The sequence below is a fragment of the Opisthocomus hoazin genome, chromosome 6 (genome assembly GCF_030867145.1).
Source record: "Opisthocomus hoazin isolate bOpiHoa1 chromosome 6, bOpiHoa1.hap1, whole genome shotgun sequence".
Classification (NCBI taxonomy): Eukaryota; Metazoa; Chordata; class Aves; order Opisthocomiformes; family Opisthocomidae; genus Opisthocomus; species Opisthocomus hoazin.
Window position 1 is genome coordinate 11,562,397 of NC_134419.1, and position 19,732 is coordinate 11,582,128.

The following is a 19,732-nucleotide window of genomic DNA, read 5'->3' on the forward strand; positions in this document are numbered from 1 at the left end:
TTGATAGCACTCAGCCTGCAGGGAGCTTGCCATTGCGGCTGCTCTGTTCTAGCCCTGGAGAATAGCTGCAGTAGCGCAGGAAGCAGTGCAGTGTAAGAGGAGTACATCTGGCTTTCAGTCCCACTGCATCTCCCCTTACTTAGAAGTTTGAAGGCCTGCTCTGGCTTGGATCTGCATGCAGTTACCCTGCACTAGAATCAGCTGGCCCATTTCAGAGGAGCAGCTTTCTCCTTCTGCTCTCTCCGGTATGTGCAAAGGTCTCATCTATGTAGGTTGTAACCAAGATTAAGGTAAAGTACAAATACGAAGTGCAATAGCGTTCCCAGGTGCATGTTCTAAACCAACCGTGGTCAGTGTCTCTTTCTGGGGAAAAAAAAAACAAACCCAACACTTTTTTCCTTCTTGACTTCCTTAGACAGGAAATAATTATGAGGGTTATAGGGAGTTACTTTGGTCTCAAATTGCATCAGGGGAGGTTTAGATTGGGTATTGGGAAAAATTTCTTTACTGAAAGAGTTGTGAAGCATTGGAACAGGCTGCCCAGGGAGGTGGTGGAGTCGCCATCCCTGGAGGTGTTCAGAAAACGTGTAGATGTGGCACTTCAGGACATGGTTTAGCAGGAGTGATGGTGATGGGCTGACGGTTGGACTTGATGATCTTAGAGGTCTTTTTCAACCTTAATGATTCTACCGTACCAGCAGTGACTGAAGGCAGTAATGCTTGACTAAACATTCATAAAAAAATATACTTTCCCTGAAGAGGTAGCCTGCTTTCATCTGGTGTCTGGCAGAAGCATCACAGCTTCCTCCAGTGACTGTTCATAGCTTTTCTATCAAGCTGGTTGTATGGGTCAACAGCCTGGAGCTTTCCAATGTGTTTTTCTAGGCAAGACTTTAATCTTTAGTACATGGTCCTGTTGAAAAGGTCTATCCTACCCTAACTCTGCTAACTGCTAAGTGACAGCACGCAGCAAGGCTGTAGGTGCAGTAAGAATACAGGCAAAAATCTGGGAGGAGGCTGGGGCTCCAACATGCTAAGAAGTTAATTTCATGCTAAGTGGGAAGCTCTGGCCTCTGTCTCCTCTTGTTACGAAGTGATTACTCTCTTCATCTTCTGCAAGAAGTGAAACCCATGCTAAAGCAGCTAGCATAGGGTCTTTCCCGAAAGGCAACCCTAGGCTGTTTGTTCAAAACCCACAGAGTTTACTCTGTGCAAAGCACTGAACTGAAACTTGCAGCCCTGGCTGCAGCTGGAGAGCTGCGCTTTGGCTCCCTCTTCTCCAGCCTCCCCCCTGCCTTTGCAGCCTAGCATGCCGCTAAGGAACAACAGCAGGAACTCCGACTGAGAGCGATTTAATTGGTCAAAAGTCAAAACAAAAACAAGAGTGAGAAACTTGCTCCCCTTCTGGTCAGTTCTTGATGGAATAAAGAACTTCAGAACTTGAGGGGGAGGAAAAAAAAAAACAGTTCAGTGAAGAGTCCTCTAGCTCTATCCATTGGCCCAGGCCAGCTTCATCTTCTGGCTGTGAGCTTTGGAAGATTTAGAAAACAAGCTCTTCGCTATTTGAAGTGGCACCGATTTCCCACTGAGGTACAGTTTATTGTGGCAGTCTGGCAACCAGGGCCCTGCGCCATCATCTGTGTTTTTTCCTTTCTTGAGCATCCAGACATAAGCCATGATGTAGCCAGTCATGAAAGCATCAAAGCCAGCTCGGTGTGTGCCCCCCTGGGAAGGCAGACCATGGCTTTCCTTTTCCTTTTCTGTACCACATGCTGCTTCAGTCCGGGGGGTGTCTGGGTGATTGACTGAGCCCCCCCCAGCAGCAACCTCTGACTTCCCCTCCACTTGGTCGCTGTCAGAGGCATTTCCCTTGGCAGAAGGGCTCACAGCAGCAGCGCTTCCTGCAGCGCTCCCCAGATCCCCTTCCTGTTGTGCGCTGGTGTCTGAACTGACCTCTCGTTCCACGTCCATGGAGTTCTCCTCCAGCAGCCTGCCCTCACTGCTGGGTGAGGCAGCAGCTGCAGGCTCATAGCAGCTCTGCTTTCGTGGTGGTCCCTCCTCCCCATTCTGAGCCAGCTCCGTTTCTTTTCCCGAGCTTTCCTGTTCAAACACCTTTACAGGCTCTTCTGTGTTCTTCCGACGTTTCCATTTGTGCTTCCGTTTCTTCTGCTTCTCCCAAAATTTGTCATCCTCATCAATTATGAGGTCAATGTTATGAGACTGTGGACACTTCACTCCTTTTGGACACCAGCCATAGGCCTAGGGAGAAAAAGAGAGATGTCTGTAGCCATCAGCCTCCTGGTCAGAGCCGCTTATCCCCATAACATGGAGCAGAGCTAATTATTTCCCTCTACCGAGGGCTTGGGAGGCTGTGTTGGGAGCACTGTGTCCAGTTGCAGCCCCACAACGCACAAGAAAGGCTTTGACAAACTGCAGCGAGCACAGCCGGGAGCTGTCAAGATGTAGCACACAATGTATGAGGAGGGGCCAAGGAAGGAGGATTTGTTCCACCTGGAGAAGATGAGGCTAAGGGGATGGAGATATCTAGGTGCTGCCTGCAGCCATCTGAAGCAGAGAGCACAGAGAAGGTGGAGCTAAACTCTTCTGAGGGGAGCACAGGGAAAGGTGAAGTGCTAACAGTCAGGGGAAATTCTGACTAGATATACAGGGAAACATTTTTCACAGTGAGTGGTCGAGCACTGGGACACACAAGCACTGGAGGGGTTTTGTCATCTCTCTCCTTACAAATTCACCAAACAAGGCTCTGAGCAATACTGAGCTGGTGGCTGGGTGAGAAACTTCCAGTGGCTTCTCCAACCTATGTTGTTCTGCGACGTCAGGAAGAGCTCTTTTTCTCCCTGAAGCATCTGAAACCAGTTATGATCAGATGGGCTCTTTGTTTACTGCCGTAGCAGCACCAGGACTCGAGATGCTGTGGATCACACTGCTACAGTGCCAGAAGCCGCAGACAGGCAATATTTTTTCTTATATCTAATCATGATACGGGAGAGAGGTGGCATTTCTTCCTCAGAGAACAAGCCAAACTTATTTAGACCTTAGGGCTCTCCCAAGACAACAGTGGGTACCATCGTATCATCCCACTGTTCAGGGCCATACAATCTCCTGCTGAATCTTCCTGTCTCATGTAGCCTGCGGAATTCACCGCCTCCAAACAGAGCAGGCTATTGCCCTTTCCATGAAGCCACCTGAAGCTTGAAAATCATTCTCATACAGTGAAGCAAGCAAGGGGAAGGTCCCAGGTGCTTTCCTACCACTTCCTGCTCTGGCCACACGTGGCTCTGTCTGTGGAGCCAGGAAGGAAGCAGGGATTCATGTTACTTACCGAAAACTTCTCACAGACAGGCACTTTATTTCCCTCTCCCACGTTGTGGCTTTCTTCTTCCAGAGAGCAGTGGCGATAGTCGATGTAATGGGACATGTTAGCAGGGTAGTTGCAGAACTCAACGGTGAGGTGCTGGCTGCTGGAGTCCTTCAGCTTGCAGTTCTCCCGCTTGCTGGAACAAGAGTACACAGTTACCGCAGCGAACTCGCCGAAGGTACCACAGCGCGGAGCTGGAGCGAACATGCTGCTCTCCACCGAGTCTCGATTCCACTAGTTTCCTGCTCTCCAGCTCTAGCCCCAGCTCAACGGCCTGCTGGAAAGAAACTCAGTCCTGGGAGAACAGGTTTAGCGAGGAGCTGCTTCTGTGCCAACTGAAAGGCTGGTTTCTCTTACGCCAACACATGGGCAGGGACAACAGTGTGAAGCTATGCGAGAAGGGGGGACACGGCTTGGTTTTAAATATTAAGGGCACTAAGGTATGTGTTATCTTAATAACATTAAGGGATGAAGAGGAAATGCCCCAAAATGAGGTGTCACTTAAGAGTATCCAGCAGCCGCTGCCCTGGCAGGCCGAACCCGGGCAACGCAGACAACAAGGACACATTTTCCATCTCATGAGAAAAGAACTGGTTTGTCCCAGGCACTGGCTAGAAGGCCCAAAGCCTTTGGAAAGCTGCACGTAACTAGAACTGTTGGTTAAAACATTTAAGAGATCAGTTTAAAAAGTGTTTTAATCCTATCAAAACATTCTCATGCTTGAGAACAGCCATCTTGACTGTTTTCACGCTGTCAAAATGGCATTTCCTAACATAAAACAGTCATCAGAAATACCCTTTCTCCTCTGCACGCGTGCAGAGCGTGACTTCCGTTCAAGGGAGACTCAAAGGGCTGTATCACCGCCTGGGGCTTCTTCAGGTGGTGCGGGGAGTGCAGAACTGGGGGCCAGACTGGCACGTGGAGGGGACAGACATCTCTGCTTCTGACGTGCGTCTGCCTGGAGGATACCCACGGAGAGCTGGGGGCAGGCAGCAAGGCAGGAAACACAACCACAACCTGCGCCTGGCAGGAGAGCGATGGGAGGGGTAGCTGGCCGCATGCAAGTGTCACGTGCGGGACGCGTGACAGAGCTGCTCCGCGTCGGGAGGTGCCGGGACGCTCGCCCTTTCACTGCCCCGTCCCCCCCAAATCCCAGTCACAACTAGCAGCCCCGTAGGCGCAGCCCTGTTCTCACTTGCTCTCTAGCCAAGTTTTAAGGGTCTCTCTTCTGCGTCCGTTCCTGCCGCGGCCCTGTGGCACTGCTGGACCAGGGCCATGCCGTGAATCAATTATTTTTCAGTTCGATCAGGTCACTCTGCGGTCAAAACTGCTGCCAGTGGAAGACCGAAATCCTCTTTCAGCAGCTGCCAGCGAACAGATAAGGCCCGTTGCAAAATGCGCCCTTCTGCACTCAGCACCCATCCTAGAAAAGGGCAGAGCGCGGGGCGGAGTCACCTGAAAAGCACCTTTCTCCACTCCCTGGGGTAATGCAAAGACCCGACCCCCTTGCCTGGAAAAACGAACAAACGAACCGCTGACGCTCCCTTTGCCTCTCCTCCCATATGCTTTAAATCCCCGAGTGCCGCTCACCACTTCTTGTAAGCATACTCCAGGTAGGACGCTACAAAGCGAGTCTCAAACTCTGCAGCATATTTGGTGTCGTATATTCCCGCTGGAAACATTTCCGAGAGGTCGGCGGTGAAGGTGCCGAGGGTCTCCGGCAGGTGGGCGTAGAAGCACTGGTACAGGAAGACCAGATCGATCAGGCCATTGTGGAGAACAAGAGGCTTCTTCGCTCGTATGAGCTCCAGGAAAAAAGTCCGAACGCTCTGGCTCTGGTTCTCGTTGCCCTGCGGGAAGGAGGATTGGTCAGCGAGCCTCAGCGTGCCGCCCTCGGAGCCTGCTGGAGCAGAACAGCGCCTGCAGCGCCAGCCCGCTCTGAACGAGGAGCCCGAACACTTGGAAAAGCGAGCGGCAGACAGGACAGGAGACAGCGGGGAGGTGGAAGGGGCAACGCCGCGCTCCAGCCCCCGGCGCGCGCCCGTCTTCCCCCCGCGGCTGCGCGAGGGAGACGCCGGGGCCGGGGGGAGGCAGCGCAGGCCGAGGCATCCCGGGGAGCGCCGCCCCGTACCTTGTCGTCACCCTTGTGGTAGGGGATCCCGCGGGAGTACTGCTTGTTGAAGTCGAAGCCGTGCTCCACCAGGAACTGCACCGACTGCGGCTCCACCACGTAGTCCTCGGCGCAGAGCAGCGTCAGGTTGTAGATCTGGCAGAGGTAGGCGTGCCGGGGCTGCGCAGGGAGGCAGCGGTCGCACCGAGCCACCGAGGGAGCCCCGGGGTGGTACCGGGCAGCGCGGGTGGGCCGAGCCCCGATGCCCGCGGAGGGGAGGGGGGGAAGGAGCGGGAGCGGCGGCCCCGCGGCGCGCACCCACCTTGTCCGGGAGCTGTCTGAAACAGGCCACGCCGAGGGACAGCACGGAGCGGGTCCTGGCCGCACCGCAGACCGCCCGGTACCGCTCCTCGATGCACCTGAGCGGCGGGAGAGCAGCGGTGACGCCTCCTGCCCCGGCACCCGCGACCCGCCCCTCCCGCAGCGGGCTGCCGGTACCGGAGTCACCGCCAGGCCCGCCCGAGCGACCCCATCCCCGCACGACCGGGGCACTCACGGGCTCAGCAGCGACTTCCTGGCGCCGAGGCCGCTCAGCTCCTGCGGAGAGACACCCGTTAGCCGCCGTATGCCCCGCCGCCCCGCCGCCGCCCGCCCCGCCCCGCCTCACCGTGTCCACGGCGACGAAGGTGGCGGTGCGCAGCGCCAGCACCATGGAGGGCCACAGCTCCGTGAAGTTGTCGCTCTGCACGTCCACCACCGGCACCCTCCCAACCGCCATGGCCGCCGCCGCCGCTCCCGGGGCCTCCGACGGCGCGGCTGCCCCGCCGGCTGCCCGCTCCCGCCGAACGGCCCCCCGCCCCCGCGCCCCGCGCTGCCTGCCCGCCCGCGCGCTCAGGCTCCCGTCGGCCGCCAGCCGGGTTTTTCCCGCTCCTCCAAAACCCGTTTTCAAGGGAAATTTGTTTTTCAAGTAAACGGGCGTTTAGCTCGGACAGCCCGCGGGGGGTCCTTCCCCCACGGCCGCTGGGACCGACGGGGGAAGGGGCGGGGACAGCCTCCTTTCCTCCCCCGGCGCGCTGATTGGCTCCGGCGCGCCGGGAGTTCCCGCCCTCTCCCCCTGGCGGCCGGAGGACGGGAGAGCCCGCGCTTCGCTCCGATTGGCTGACGCTCGGGAAGTGGGCGGGGCATCTCGCTCTGATTTGTCCCCGCACGGGGGTGGGGCGGGAAACATTTTCCCGGGAAAGCGCCGCGCGGCGCCGCGCCGCCCCGGGCCCGGCCATGAGCCAGCTGCGGGCGGCTGTCGGCGGGCTTCGGCGCAGCGGTGGGAGGGCGGCCCGCCCCGCGGGGCCAAGCGGGAAGGGCGCGGCGCCCCGCGGAGGTGCCCGGTGGCGGGAGGGCCGGGGGGAGCGGGGGCTTCTCCGAGGGCCGGGCAACTACCGGCGCTCGCGGCTCTGCAGGGCTCCCGCGGTCCGGCCCCGCAGCCCTGCGCCCTGACTGCCCCCCCCCGCGCTCCCGGCAGGGCCCGCCACGCACCGCTTCGGCGACCCGGCGGAGGTGGAGGCCCTGCGCGGGAGCCTGCTGGCCTGGTACGACCGATGCAAGCGGGACCTGCCCTGGAGGACGCTGGTGAGGGGCGGCGGAGAGCCGGGCGAGGTGACCGCGGTGGCTTGCCCTCTGCCTCCCGTCCCTGGCCGGCTGGAAGCGGGGCCGCGCTCCCAGCGAGTCCCGGCGGCTCCGTGCCGGTCCGCACCCGGCCCCGGGGCGAGACCCCACGTTGCAAGCACAGCCGCCAGGCGGGAGTGCTTCTCGGTGCTGGACCCAGCCCAGCTGCCCTGCAAACCCGCTCGGCTCGCGGTACCCCGCAGCGGTCAGCTGCCGTGCGTTTGCTTCCAGCCCGCCGAGCGCTTTCCCCGCAGCTCGGCCGGGCAGCCAGCGGTGTGGTGGCTTGGGGTGTGCACCGGGCTGCTGGCAGCGGTGTGGCCCCGCGGTGGGATCTGCCTGCAGCCGCTTCCCACGCAGAGGGGCTCGCGCCCGGGACACCTCCCCGGTGGGGTCGCTGAGCACGGGGGGAAATATTTCTGTGCAGGTTCCTACGTGGTGCTCAAAACATGCCACGGGCAGTTTTATTTCATACGCGGGTCCCCTCTGCGGTGGGGTCCTGCGTCCCCTCATTTCTCACGTTCCACCTTCTTCCCCTTCCAGGCAGCAGCCGAGCCAGATGCCGACAGGCGGGCGTACGCAGGTGAGGAGCGGGGACTGCCCCGCTGCGTTTCCCCCGGCATGGGTGTGCGATGGAGCCTTGTGAGGAAACGGGGCTTTGCTCGCCATCGCTGGAACAAGCTGCCTGGAGCGGCCACGAGAGCTGCTGACCCCGCTCGTGAGGCGCTGGGGGGGTGGGAGAGCCAGAGGGAGCTCCTGTGGGGCAGCGTTGGGGGAGGTGAGGGGCGGGAGGGGGGTCCCGTGCGTTGGAGGCTGGTGCAGTGCGTGTGGCCAGCGCTAATGTGGCTATGGCAGGAGGTGTGGGTGGCGTTGGTGCCTCTTCTCTGATCCCTGCCCCGCTCCCTGCAGTGTGGGTGTCTGAGATCATGCTCCAGCAGACGCAGGTGGCAACCGTGGTCGACTACTACAACCGCTGGATAGAGGTGACTGCTCCATACGGGGTCCTGTGCCCGCAGGCTGCCCCTTTGGAGGCCTCGTCCACTGCCTGGGGCAGGTCCCCAGCTGCAGAGCACAGCTCTGCTCGTCCCTGACTCGTCCCCTTCCCTCTGTACTGCAGAAGTGGCCGACACTGCAGGCTCTGGCACGGGCATCCCTGGAGGTGAGCGTGGCTGGGGCCGAGCGCTCTCGCTGCCCTCGCTGCTCTTCAGTCTAACGCTGCGCCGTGTCTCCTGGAGCAGGAGGTGAACGAGCTGTGGGCAGGACTTGGCTACTACTCGAGAGGGAAGCGCCTGCAGGAAGCAGCAAGCAAGGTGCTGGGGATGGGGGGGCATTTCCGAAGCCCTCTGCAGCCCGTGGGCTGGCACCCGTCTGCCCTGCCTCGCTGGGGCCGTGTGCCGCTGGCGCCGGGATCGCGTCTTACCGCAGGTAGAACGGGTTGCACCCGCGCACCCCAGCTGCTCCCCTGACCTCGGCCCCACTCTGCCAGGTGGTGTCTGAGCTGGCCGGCCGGATGCCCAGGACGGCCGAGGACCTGCAGAAGCTGCTGCCGGGAGTGGGCCGATACACGGCGGGAGCCATCGCGTCCATCTCGTACGGGCAGGTGAGAGCCGGGAGGCGGTGGACGTGTCTCTGCCCTCCACCCCTGGTGGGTCCTGCCACTGGGTCTCACAGCCGGGGGCTCCCCGGGGCTGTGCTTGGCTCCGGCGCTCCCCTGCCTGGTGGAGCGCCTTGCCCACCACCCAGCCTGGCCTGTGGGTCGGCCTCGTGGAGGTCCCCCCTCCATCCTGGGAGCACCCCAGCTGCCTGCCGTGCCGGGCACCTCCTGGCACGGTAACCCCAGCTCCTGGTCCCAGGCTACCGGCGTCGTGGATGGGAACGTGATCCGGGTCCTGTGCCGTCTGCGGTGCATCGGTGCCGACTCCAGCAGCCCGGCCGTCATTGACCAGCTCTGGTAAGTGAAACGCTCTGTCCCTGCTGCGAGCTGCAGCGATCGTAGCTGTGTCTGCTGGTGGCCGAGGGCAGGGTCACTCGCGAGCCGTGGGGAGCTGAGCCTGTGAAGGGACAGAGGCTTGGGGTGCGGGAGCTCTTGGGAAGCTGGTGCTGCTGGGAGTGATGGAGAAAGGAGTCCTGTTGCCTCTGCCTACCTAGGAGCGTCACCCTCTTGCAGGCAGGAGGTGTGCAAAGGGCCTGGGGCCCTCTCCCCACAGAGCCCCGTGCCGCTCACTGCCATTTCTCCCAGGGACATGGCCAATGCCCTGGTAGACAGGAGCCGCCCGGGGGATTTTAACCAAGCCCTGATGGAGCTGGGGGCAACTGTGTGCGTGCCCAAGGCCCCGCTGTGCGGGGAGTGCCCTGTGAAGCAGCACTGCCAAGCGCGGCGCAGGGTAAGTGTGACCCCAAAATCCAGCCCTGAGGGGTTGCCGCGCGTGGGGACAAGGTGGGCTGGTGGATGAGCCTGTCCCCATTCCTGCCCCCCTTTGCAGGTGGAGAAGGAGCTGGCCTCCGCCTCTCAGAAGCTGTTTGGGAAACCTGCCCCAGTGCCTGACGTTGAGGACTGCGGTAGGCGTGCGGGGAGATCCCTGCTGTGTGTCCGGGTCTGAGCCCCGCAGTGACTGTCACATTGGTGTTTGCAGGTGTTGGGGGCTGTCCCCTGTGCCCCCCAGCCGCAGAGCCATGGGACAGCAGCCTGGGGGTGACCAACTTCCCCCGGAAAGCAGCGAAGAAGCCGCCGCGGGCCGTGCGAACGGCCACGTGTGTGCTGGAGCGGAGGGGCTGCCACGGGGCCCCGGAGTACCTCCTGGTGCAGAGACCCAGCTCGGGTAATGAGGCTGGGCGGGAGGGGGGTGAAGGCACCACGCGGCTCCTGCCCACCTGCACGAGGGACAGAGCAGCCCGGGAGAGGGGTGCACGGGCGATGCGGTTGCTGCTGGGGTGGGGAAAGGAGCCCTGTGGGGCTGTGATGAGGCTCAGTGTCCCCAGATGTGTGGCTCAGTGTCCCCAGATGTGCGTTCTGCCAGCTCGCATTCCTGTCACGCTCCTCCCCAGGTCTCCTGGCCGGGCTCTGGGAGTTCCCAAGTGTCCCGCTGGCCCAGGGTCTGCAGGAGGAGGAGCAGAAGGAGGCACTGGCAGATCACCTCCAGGCCTGGACGGGGCGGCCTGTGGCAGCTGGAGGGCTGCGGCTCATCGGAGAGGTGAGCCTGGAGCCGGAGGGATGCGATGCGAGAACCCTGTGCTCAGCTGTGGGCAACAGAGCATGGGGGAGGAGGGTCCCCCTCCCTGCTGTCACCCCTCCAAGCCCTGCCCTGCACCTCGGAGCCCTGGCAGATTCGGGGCGCTTGTCGGGAAGCTGAGTGGTGCTTCCCCTGCTGCCCGCCAGCTGCCCTTTCCAGTGTCTTCCCGCCCCCTCCCAGGTCGTCCACATCTTCTCGCACATCCACCAGACGTATGTGGTCTACTCCCTGCCCCTGGATGGGGACGTGGCCCTGGACCCTGCCTTGTCCCCATCCCGCTGGGTGACAGAGGAGGAGTTCCATGCCTCCGCTGTGTCCACGGCCATGAAGAAGGTACTGGGGCGCAGCTGGGCCTTTCTTCCCTTCCCTCCATCTTCCCCGGTGAGCCTCTGGCATCCTCCCAGCCTCTGCGGGCTGTCCCGGCTCCGGGAACCCACTGCGGTTCAGCTCTGGGCTCTTCTGTGTCCTTCAGGTGCTGAAAGCGTGTGAGAAGCGGCGTGGGATGGAGAGCAGCCCCGGCAAGGTGAGCCTCGCTGGAGGGCACGTGGCCCCCGGAGCTGCTCCCCGTTGCTGTGGGCCAGCCTGTAGTGCGGGGTGCTGGAACCCCCCCAGGTGCTGGGCTCAGGCCCAGGAGCATCCCCAGCCTGGGGCAGGGCTGTGTCAGGGGGCTTTGCCTGGCTGGCGTTGCCCCTGGGTGTCCCCAGTACTGGGGGACCCTCGGGATTTGGCTTACCCCTGCTGCACGTCTCCCGCAGGGCTCCAAGCGGAAGCGGGGGGCAAGAAGGCAGGGGGCAGGCAGCCTCTGCCCTGGGACGCAGCTCTCCCTCCGCGCCTTCCTCCGGGCACCCACTGCCCCGTGACGGCACCTTCCCCCTCTGAGACCGCCCGAGACCCGTGCTGGGGTGAGCGCTGCCTGGGGTGCGGGGCTGGCGTCCCCTGTCCTGCCGCGAGCCCGGCACACGGCCCTGCGACGGTCTCCTGCTCCTTCTCCCAGAGTCCACCGGCTTCCCTGGCTCCCCCGTGGGAGCTGCGCCTTGACGTGGCCACCGCGGTCCTGGACGTGACCTGGAGCCAGGCTTGGCTGGAGCCCTCCCGGGGTCTTTTGGCCCCGTACAGCCAGCGTTGCGGGCTCACGGCCGCAGCCCTGTCCCCGGCTGCCCGCGGGTGCTGCTGCACCCTTCCTGGCCTCCGACAGCCCTTTTTATACACTTGTTTTTACTGAACCTGAGCTGCAGGCTTTCTAATAATAAACCTCCTCAAGGGTGTGGGTTTAAGTAACTTTCTGCCTCTTGCACTTGCTGGGGGTGTCGGGCAGCCTGTGGTCAGACAGGATGGCTGCCAGGATGCCTGCATCGGGGCTGGGGACAGCAGGGATTTCTTCGTTAATGCACCCGTAAGCCCTGACTCCTGGTGACCCCAAATGAGGCAGCTCCTGCCCCTGGGCGGCACCTTCTTGGGGCCAAGTGGCCATTCCCTGGGCACTTTGTAGGGTTTTATCCCCCTTTTTTTACCTTCTCCGTCAGGCTCCTTCACGACGTGGGTTGTCATCAGCAGTGCTGAGTCTAGGTGGAGGCTGGTAACTAGTGGTGTCCCCCAGGGGTCAGTACTGGGCCCCGTTCAACTTCTTCATTAGTGGCCTGGGTTAGAGTATACCCTCAGCAAGTTTGCTGATGACACCAAACTGGGAGGAGTGGTGGATACACCAGAAGGCTGTGCTGCCATTCAGTGAGACCTGGACAGCCTGGAGAGTTGGGCAGAGAGGAACCTGATGAAGTTCAACAAGGGCAAGTGCAGGGTCCTGCACCTGGGGAGGAACAACCCCATGCACCGGTACAGGCTTGGGGTGGACCTGCTGGAGAGCAGCTCTGTTTAGAGGGACCTGGGTGTCCTTGTGGATGACAAGTTGACCACGAGCCAGCAGTGTGCCCTGGCTGCCAAGAAGGCCAATGGCATTCTGGGGTGCATCGGGAGGAGTGTGGCCAGCAGGTCGAGGGAGGTTCTCCTTCCCCTCTACACTGCCCTAGTGAGGCCTCATCTGGAGTACTGTGTCCAGTTCTGGGCTCCCCAGTTCAAGAAAGATGAGGAGCTACTGGAGAGAGTCCAGCGGAGGGCTACGAGGATGATGAGGGGACTGGAGCATCTCTCTTATGAGGAGAGGCTGAGGGAGCTGGGCTTGTTTAGCCTGAAAAAGAGAAGGCTGAGAGGGGACCTTATAAATGCTTATAAATATCTTAAGGGTGGGTGTCAGGAGGATGGGGCCAGACTCTTTTCAGTGGTGCCCAGTGACAGGACAAGGGGCAATGGGCACAAACTGAAGCACAGGAAGTTCCGTCTGAACATGAGGAAGAACTTCTTCCCTCTGAGGGTGACGGAGCACTGGACCAGGCTGCCCAGGGAGGTTGTGGAGTCTCCTTCTCTGGAGATATTCAAGACCCGCCTGGATGCGGTCCTGTGCAGCCTGCTGTAGGTGACCCTGCTTTGGCAGGGGGGTTGGACTAGATGACCCACAGAGGTCCCTTCCAACCCTGAATATTCTGTGATTCTGTGATGTGGCCTTCCCTGCGTGCACCCTTGCGGATGCACCAGCCCGGGGGCTGGCAGGGACGGGGGTGGGCAAGGGGCCGTGGTTTAGGGACTGCAGGACTGGGACCAGCACGGTCGAGGGGTGGGAAGGGCCCTTTCACCCACGCCAGGCACTCGGCACATCTTAAATGGGAGGAGGAGAAAACCAAAGCGGAGCTTGCAAGTTCATTCTTTAATGGAAAGGAGCAAGAGGCCATCGCCTGCCCTGCGCAGGGGCCGGCCGTGCTCTGGGTGGTAACCGCAGCCATGTCCGTGACCCCCGGGTTATCCTCTGCCCTCGGGCAGCCCCTCATCCCCCTACGTCGGGGGTGTTGCTGTGCCAGCAGTGTTCTTGGCCGTGCTGCAGGCACGAGTCGCGTTAAATGAAGATGAAATGAAGGCAGAAACGTCTTCACGTGAAGTTGATAAATCACTGGGAACCCAGGGCAGTCGCCCTCCATCCCGGGGGGTGCTCAAAGCCCTGCTGGGCTTGGCCCTGACCCACTTGCTCCCATGCCAAGTTGACACTGGGATGACCTGGAGCCCTCCCTTGGTCCCTGCCCACCCGGGCCATGCCACAGGCTCTTACTGGGGTCTCCACAGCGGCGTATTGCCCCAGGGTTGGACTAGAGAGGAGGGGGACCTGAGGGAGGAGGATTGCAGCATTGCCGCTACTGCTGCTGGTCCATGTAGACCTGCACAGCTTCCCACAGGGCCCGTATATTGCCTTCCCCGAAGCCGGGCGCTCCCCGCCGGTCAATGAGCTCCAGGAAGAAGGTCTCCTCGGAGAAGATGGGATGGGTGAAGATCTGCATCAAATACTCCTGGGAGAGGCTCTTGCTGGCATCAGTGCCCAGCCGGCCCTTGTCCCCGGGCGCCGTGGTGTCCAGCAGGATGCCGAGCTCTGCCAGCGTGCGGGGGTCCTGCCCGGCCCCCTGGATCTCCTCCGCTTTGCCGCCCTGGCTGTAATAGGTGGCAGGGGGTGTGAAGAACCGCGCGCCCCGCTGCTGCAAGGCCCTGGTTGTGCTGACGATATCGGTGGTGCGGAGACCGACGTGCTGGATGCCGGCCCCGCCGTGCTGGTCTAGGAAGGTGTCGACTTGGTTGGTGCCACCCTTCGAGAGGGACTCGGCGAGGACGAGCTTGCAGCCGTGTGCCGGGGTACCCTGGGCGCTCTGCAGCGCGAGGAGCAGCATGCCCACCCCCTGTCCCTCGAGGACGTACCCCTCAGCCGGCCTCTCCTGCGGGTTCAGCGGGAAGCGGCAGAAGCCAAAGCAGCGCTGGTACCAGTCCAGAGCCGCCCGGGCGCTGCGCCGTGGGCAGACATACGTGATGTGGTCGAAGTGGGTGATCTCGATCCCATCCCCCGTGGCTGAGGGGGCTCCCTGGGTGGGCTGGAAGCTGGGCAGGAAGGGTCCCCGGTAGCGGGATCGGTCCAGAAGGGTATGGCTGACGTTGCCCACGACGGAGCTCACCACCCCGTAGGTGACGGAGCCACCATCATCGCTCACCTCCGTGGGGGGTACCGGCAGGGAGCATCCCTGCCTCCGCAGCCACTTGCAGAGCCCCGGCACGTCATCCACCTCGAAGCAGACATTGGAGGCCGTGCCCAAGGCGGGCCGGGGGTCCACGTCGTAGAGGAAATCGCAGGAGGAGGCACCGGCAGGCCCCAGTGCCAGGCGCTCGTTGACGAGGAAGATGGCGGCTCCGCGGCGCAAGGCCACCTGCCGGACCCGCGGCGTCTCCCGCGCGGCGACCGGCTGGAAGCCAAAGGTGTTGGCCAGGTCCTGAGCCCAGCGCTGCCTGCGGGGCACGTGGAGGGAGACGAAGCAGGGGCGGCTCAGCCAGGCCGCCATGGCCGGGCGGGCTGCGGGGAGGACGCACGGAGCGGTTGGCGGGGAGTCCGGGTGCAGCCAGGCTACGGGGACGAGGGTGCCGGGGGGAATACCCTGTGCCGGGGACCGGGAGCGCGGAGGTTGGGCTGGTAAAGATGGGGCAGCGCTGGACGGCTCCGGTGCCGCTCGGCGGTGCCCCACGAATGGCGGCGGGGGGGGGGGGCAGGGAGGCCGATGTGCCCTCCCCCCCCCAGCAAGGGCGCTGCCACGCTCCCTGCCACGGAAGCGGGGCGGCGGGGGGTGAAACGGGAGGGACACGCTGCGGGACGAGGGACCCCCCCCGTCCCCACCCCCAACGCCCCTCACACCGACGGGGCACCCCGCCCGCCCGGACCCCCGGCTACTGCCCCGGCCCGGGCTGGGGGGGGGGGGGTCCTGCTGCCCCCCCCTCCCCCGGTGAGCACACGGGCAGGGACGGCGCTCCCTCCCCCCTTCCCTCCTCCCTCCCTCCCTCCTCCTCCCCCGCTCCCAGCTTCCCCCCCCGCGTCCTGCGCCTCACCGGGGTCAGGGCTGCGGGCGAAGGGGACGCCGGGGCAGGGGGAGGTGGCGCGGCTCGCTCCTCCCCCCCGCAGCAGCCCGGCGGGTCGGGGGGCCCGGGACGGGGCGGGGAGCTGCGGGACCCCCACGGCTTGTACCGGCCGCGGGAGCTGCCTCGGCTGACAGGGGGGGTCCCCCGGGGCCGGCGGTGGCATGGCCGCTGTCTGCGCTGGGTCCCGCCCGCGCTGGTGCCGCCCAGGGGACCCCCGGGGCTGGGGGGGGGTCGCAGCTCTGTGGAGGGGCCGGCGTGGGTCTGCCCCGGGCTGACCCCGCGCAGCCGCGCTGCTCCCTGACCCCACGCCGCGGGTGTCCCCGAGCCCCCCGGCCCCCCGGCAGCCATCCCCGCTCTGCCTGCCGCCTGCGGCTCTTCTCGGCCCCGCGCCCGCCGCCCTTCCCGGCCTTATCGCGGTGTTGTCCGGAGCCCGGGCGCCATAAACCGCTCAAATACTTGCGGAGATGTCTGCGTGTGGCCGAAGCCGCCAGCTCCCCGCGCTGGGCACCGGCCCCGCTCGGCCCCGCAGCCGCCCCGGTGTGGGGCTGGGTGCTGGGGGCTCGGACCGAGCGCGGCCGTAGCACCGCGCACCAAGGCGGCCTTTGGGGTGGCACCCCGCGGGGGCACGGAGCTCCGGCACCGCGGGGGTGCGGGGCAGGCAACCGAGTTTTCGGTTGCGGGCTGGCAGGGGCTGTGCTGCTGGCTCCGTGGGGACCTTGTGCGTGGGTGACACGCTCTTCGATGTCACCCCCCCCTTGGTCCCGCAGCCCTTCGTTCAAGCGGTGCCCTTGGCGATGCTGCCGGCCCTCCTGCGCCCGTGGCGGGGTTTCGAGCAGCCGTGGCCAGCTTTTCCCCGTGGCAGTGCCTGGCACCCACTGTGCCAGCCCGGCGCCAGGCGCGGCTCTGCCCCAGCACGGCTCGGGCTGGGCCGTGGCAGCGGGACCCTGAAGCTGCGTGGCACTGAGGGGACAGTGCCTGCCTTGTTGCCATCCCCGGAGGCAGGCGGGGGTGGCCGGGCACAGTCCGCGCTCCGGCCAGGCTCTTCTCCTCCCTCCGGGGCGGGGAGAGTGGACGGGAGATAAAAGAGAGGTCAGGGCCAGCTGGACATTGCCGAGAGCCACTGGGGCTGGGAGCGAGGTCTGGCTGCAGGACAGCAGTGAGGAGGAGTGCGGTACTGAGGGCAAGTTCTTGCGGCGGAGGGGGCTGGGGATTTGGGGTTCATCCATCCCAACTAGACCCCACAGTCCCCTGATCCCTCCCCACCTCCCTGGATTGTCCGCCCCAGTCTGTGTCCTCGCCCTGCCTGTTTGATGTGCTGGATTCTGGAGGGACAGGGTGTATTTTGGGGTGGGCAGGTGAGGGGGCTGTGGGAGGAATGGGCTTGAGGCAGATATTGGGGGCAGGGGGGTTAAAGGCTCTGTGCACCCCTCAAGTGCTTTGTGTGTCATCGAGGACTCTCAAGGTGTCTTGAAGGTGAAACTATCCATGTCCCACTGACCCCCCACCTGTGGCCAGCGTGATGAGGGCTGCATCGCTGCCCACCCATGGGGCGAAGACAAGCCCCTGGCCGCGATTGGGTCTGGCTTTCAGGGCTGGGGAGGTGGAGAATGCCCAGGGGGGAGAGGGACCTTCATCCCCCGATGTGTGAAGTGGGTGCCCACGACAGCTGGTGGTGAGGGTGCTGTGCTTGTCAGGAGCTGGACACCCCAATACCCCCACCTCATCCCCCTTTCCTCACCCCCCTGGCACAGGCGTCCTGCCTCCCAGTGCCGTGCTGGGACCAGTCTGACACTCGTCTTTGACCCGGAGGGGCATGCAGGGCGGCACGTTGGGATTGCAGTGGGGTTGGGAGGACCCCGCTGTGTTGGTCCCCGGGGCAGAGGGGAGACTGATGCCCCTTTTCCCCCCCCCAGGGCCCGGGATGGGGCTGCTGGTGCTGGCCCTGGCCGCCTGGCTGGGACTGGGGCTGGCTGCGGCCTCTGAGGGGGCCGCCAACAGCAGCCGGCTCTGCCGGGAGGCACCAGCGTGGAGTGTCAAGGGCTGGAGCCCCATGGCGGGAGCGGCGGGGCAGGTGACGGTGGTGGCCCTGCTGAAGGCCAGCTGACAGTTCTGCCTGCAGCAGGCCCACAGGTGAGCCCCGGACCCCCTACCCCAAACCCAGCCCCCCGTCTTGGCGGACGACATGGCGGCCCCCCCGCCATCCTGGCACCCCTCCTCCCAGCGCCTCCTTTCCCGCAGCCTCGGGGGCCTGCAGGAGAGGCTGGCCCGGCAGGGCACGGTCGACGTCCGCTACGTGATCGTCAACGAGAAGGCACCGCTGTCCCGCGCCATGCTCGGGGAGCTGGAGCGCCATGCCCCGCCGGGCGTCCCGGTCCTGCAGCCGGAGCCCCAGGAGCCCGACGTCTGGCAGGTCCTGGGGGGTGACAAGGACGACTTCCTCATCTACGACCGGTGAGTGTCCCCCGCCTTGGCTGAGGCTTTCCTGGAGGGTCGCGGGGTGTTCGGTGGGCTTGCCGAAGCTCCCCCCTACACTTGGGCTGGGGGGAAGCCAGACCCCCCCGCCTCGAGCCAGGCCGTGGCTTCTCCCCGCAGGTGCGGCCGCCTGGCTTTCCACATCCAGCTGCCCTACAGCTTCCTCCACTTCCCTTACGTGGAGTCGGCCATCCGCTTCACCCACGGCAAGGACTTCTGCGGCAACTGCTCCTTCTACCCCAACACCACCCTGGAGGTGAGGAGCAGGGATGCTGGCTGGAGCTGGGCTCCCTTCTCTGGCATCGTATGCGAGGAAAGAAAACGCCTTTTATCTTCACGCTGGGGACAGGCTCTGGGCTGGCAGCCATCCTCGTCCGTGGTTGAGAGGGGAGGTTGTGAAAGGTCTGGAATAAGGGTGGTTAAATAGGTCAGAGCTTTCAGGCTGAGAAGGAACAGACTAAAGGGGCTGTAGCCCGGGTCTGGAAAAGCTGACGAGCATTGCTGATGGTTCTGATGTAAGGAAGGAGCAGGCAATGGACCTGGGGGTGGTAAGCCCAGAGCACGGAAAAGGACGTAGCTCCAGGCTCAGCAGGTGATTAGTCACTTCCTAGGAGAAAAATCCATCTAGAAATATTAAATGCAAATTCCCTTCCTGGGTCAGGAATCTCCTGGACCACAGGCAGCTGAAGGCGAGGGATGTAGGTACAGAGGATTGTGCTTTGTGTGCTCCAGCCTCTCCTGTCTTCCCTGTGCCCTGGGTCGGGGCTGGAGAGCCTTTGCTCTGACCCACGCAGCTTTCTGTGTGGCAGAACGCTGTTCCGCTTTCATCCCAGCTCACAGGCGTGCTCGCAGGCTCGCTGCGGGGCTTGGTGTACGTTCGCATACAGCACCAGCCCTTGTGTTGCTTTCTGCAGGCGAACGGTACCGCAGGGGTCCCTGTAACCGCGAGCCCGCTTCCCAAACAAGAGGGGAAGGAGTCAGAGACCGCCATCCACCAGCACAACCCCCTCCATCCTCTCCACCACCACGAGGTGAGCAGCGGGAGAGCCGCAGAGCGAAGTGGGGGCCATGAACCTGCCACCCATGCCCACCGCCGCCACAGAGACCATGGCCAGCCCCACCACGAGGTGAAGAAGCAGAAGGAGGGAAAGGTGCACTAAGCCAGACTGGGCAGCCCCACAGAACCCAGTAGTGTGCAGACCATGCCAACTCGCTTCCCAGAGGAATGAAAGGACTCGCTTTGGGCTGCTGGTGACCAGCAGCGTTGGTAGAACAACCCCCTTCAGTATCTCCCATGTGGGTCATGCTCCCACACTGTGACCGGGGGTGGAAACCCCCCCTCAGATCCCCAGAGCTGCTGCATTTTCAGCCCTGCGGCTGAGTTCTGACCCTTCTGCTGCCGCTGCCTGCCTTTCCGTGCTCAATGAAGCCCGTGGTGCCAACCGGGAGGTCCCCGGTCACTGCTGGCTGACACTGCACGGGGCAGCAGGGCAGCAGTGGAGGGGACAGAACTGGGACGGGGGCAGCAGCACGCTCTGCGTGTCCTGGCACCCCTGGGTGTCCTGGCACCCCTGGGTGTCCTGGACGGAGAGTGAGGAGAGGGACAGCGTGTGCCCCGCAGGACGTGATCCCAGGGGATGGAGGCTCTAGGAGCGGTGGGAGGTCGCAGCTCCCCATGGTCCAAACCCTGTACCCCCACAGCTGTCGCATCGTGGGGACCCTCCAGGCCTTGCAGACGGGGATGTGCAGTGGTGGTGGGTGGCCGCAAGATGGTGGCCTTGTCCCCTCCTGGAGACCTAGGGGCTGTATCACGGACGTGAGGGGTCTCTCCTGGGGGAGAAGCGAGATGGGAGGGCGACGCGGACAACCGGAGCGCGAATAAAACCTCTGTGAAGCGAA

General features: G+C 63.3%; 4 protein-coding genes across 8 annotated transcripts; 2 read left to right on the top strand and 2 right to left on the bottom strand.

Annotated features, from left to right (window-relative positions):
* Window positions 1–1,338: 1,338 nt before the first annotated feature.
* On the bottom strand, window positions 1,339–6,305 carry TOE1 (target of EGR1, exonuclease). The gene is made up of 7 exons (XM_075424612.1): window positions 6,157–6,305; window positions 6,046–6,086; window positions 5,812–5,908; window positions 5,511–5,669; window positions 4,970–5,229; window positions 3,344–3,515; window positions 1,339–2,259 (listed from the first exon to the last, which is right to left on the bottom strand). Exons 1-7 carry the CDS (start codon window positions 6,265–6,267, stop codon window positions 1,489–1,491), a joined length of 1,611 nt encoding a protein of 536 aa, XP_075280727.1. The 5' UTR covers window positions 6,268–6,305; the 3' UTR covers window positions 1,339–1,488.
* MUTYH (mutY DNA glycosylase) lies at window positions 5,576–11,637 on the top strand. Of its 4 annotated transcripts, XM_075424614.1 has the most exons (16): window positions 6,750–6,864; window positions 7,006–7,112; window positions 7,689–7,728; window positions 8,055–8,128; window positions 8,263–8,304; window positions 8,384–8,455; window positions 8,632–8,745; window positions 8,999–9,096; window positions 9,385–9,529; window positions 9,629–9,704; window positions 9,779–9,964; window positions 10,191–10,336; window positions 10,556–10,708; window positions 10,848–10,898; window positions 11,131–11,277; window positions 11,370–11,637. In XM_075424614.1, exons 1-15 carry the CDS (start codon window positions 6,765–6,767, stop codon window positions 11,233–11,235), a joined length of 1,509 nt encoding a protein of 502 aa, XP_075280729.1. In that variant the 5' UTR covers window positions 6,750–6,764; the 3' UTR covers window positions 11,236–11,277; window positions 11,370–11,637. The 4 variants fall into 4 exon arrangements, with proteins under 4 accessions (XP_075280731.1, XP_075280729.1, XP_075280728.1 ...); XM_075424616.1 differs by lacking the exon at window positions 6,750–6,864 and adding an exon at window positions 5,576–5,654 and having other exon boundaries at window positions 11,131–11,637; XM_075424613.1 differs by having other exon boundaries at window positions 11,131–11,637.
* Window positions 11,638–13,122: 1,485 nt separating this feature from the next.
* On the bottom strand, window positions 13,123–15,112 carry HPDL (4-hydroxyphenylpyruvate dioxygenase like). The gene has a single exon (XM_075424050.1). The coding sequence runs from the start codon at window positions 14,791–14,793 to the stop codon at window positions 13,609–13,611; it is 1,185 nt and encodes a 394-aa protein (XP_075280165.1). The 5' UTR covers window positions 14,794–15,112; the 3' UTR covers window positions 13,123–13,608.
* Window positions 15,113–16,436: 1,324 nt separating this feature from the next.
* LOC142361786 (selenoprotein Pb-like) lies at window positions 16,437–19,732 on the top strand. Of its 2 annotated transcripts, none has more exons than XM_075424618.1 (5): window positions 16,437–16,541; window positions 17,275–17,491; window positions 17,600–17,812; window positions 17,954–18,089; window positions 18,748–19,732. In XM_075424618.1, exons 2-5 carry the CDS (start codon window positions 17,283–17,285, stop codon window positions 18,991–18,993), a joined length of 804 nt encoding a protein of 267 aa, XP_075280733.1. In that variant the 5' UTR covers window positions 16,437–16,541; window positions 17,275–17,282; the 3' UTR covers window positions 18,994–19,732. The 2 variants fall into 2 exon arrangements, with proteins under 2 accessions (XP_075280733.1, XP_075280732.1); XM_075424617.1 differs by having other exon boundaries at window positions 16,451–16,532.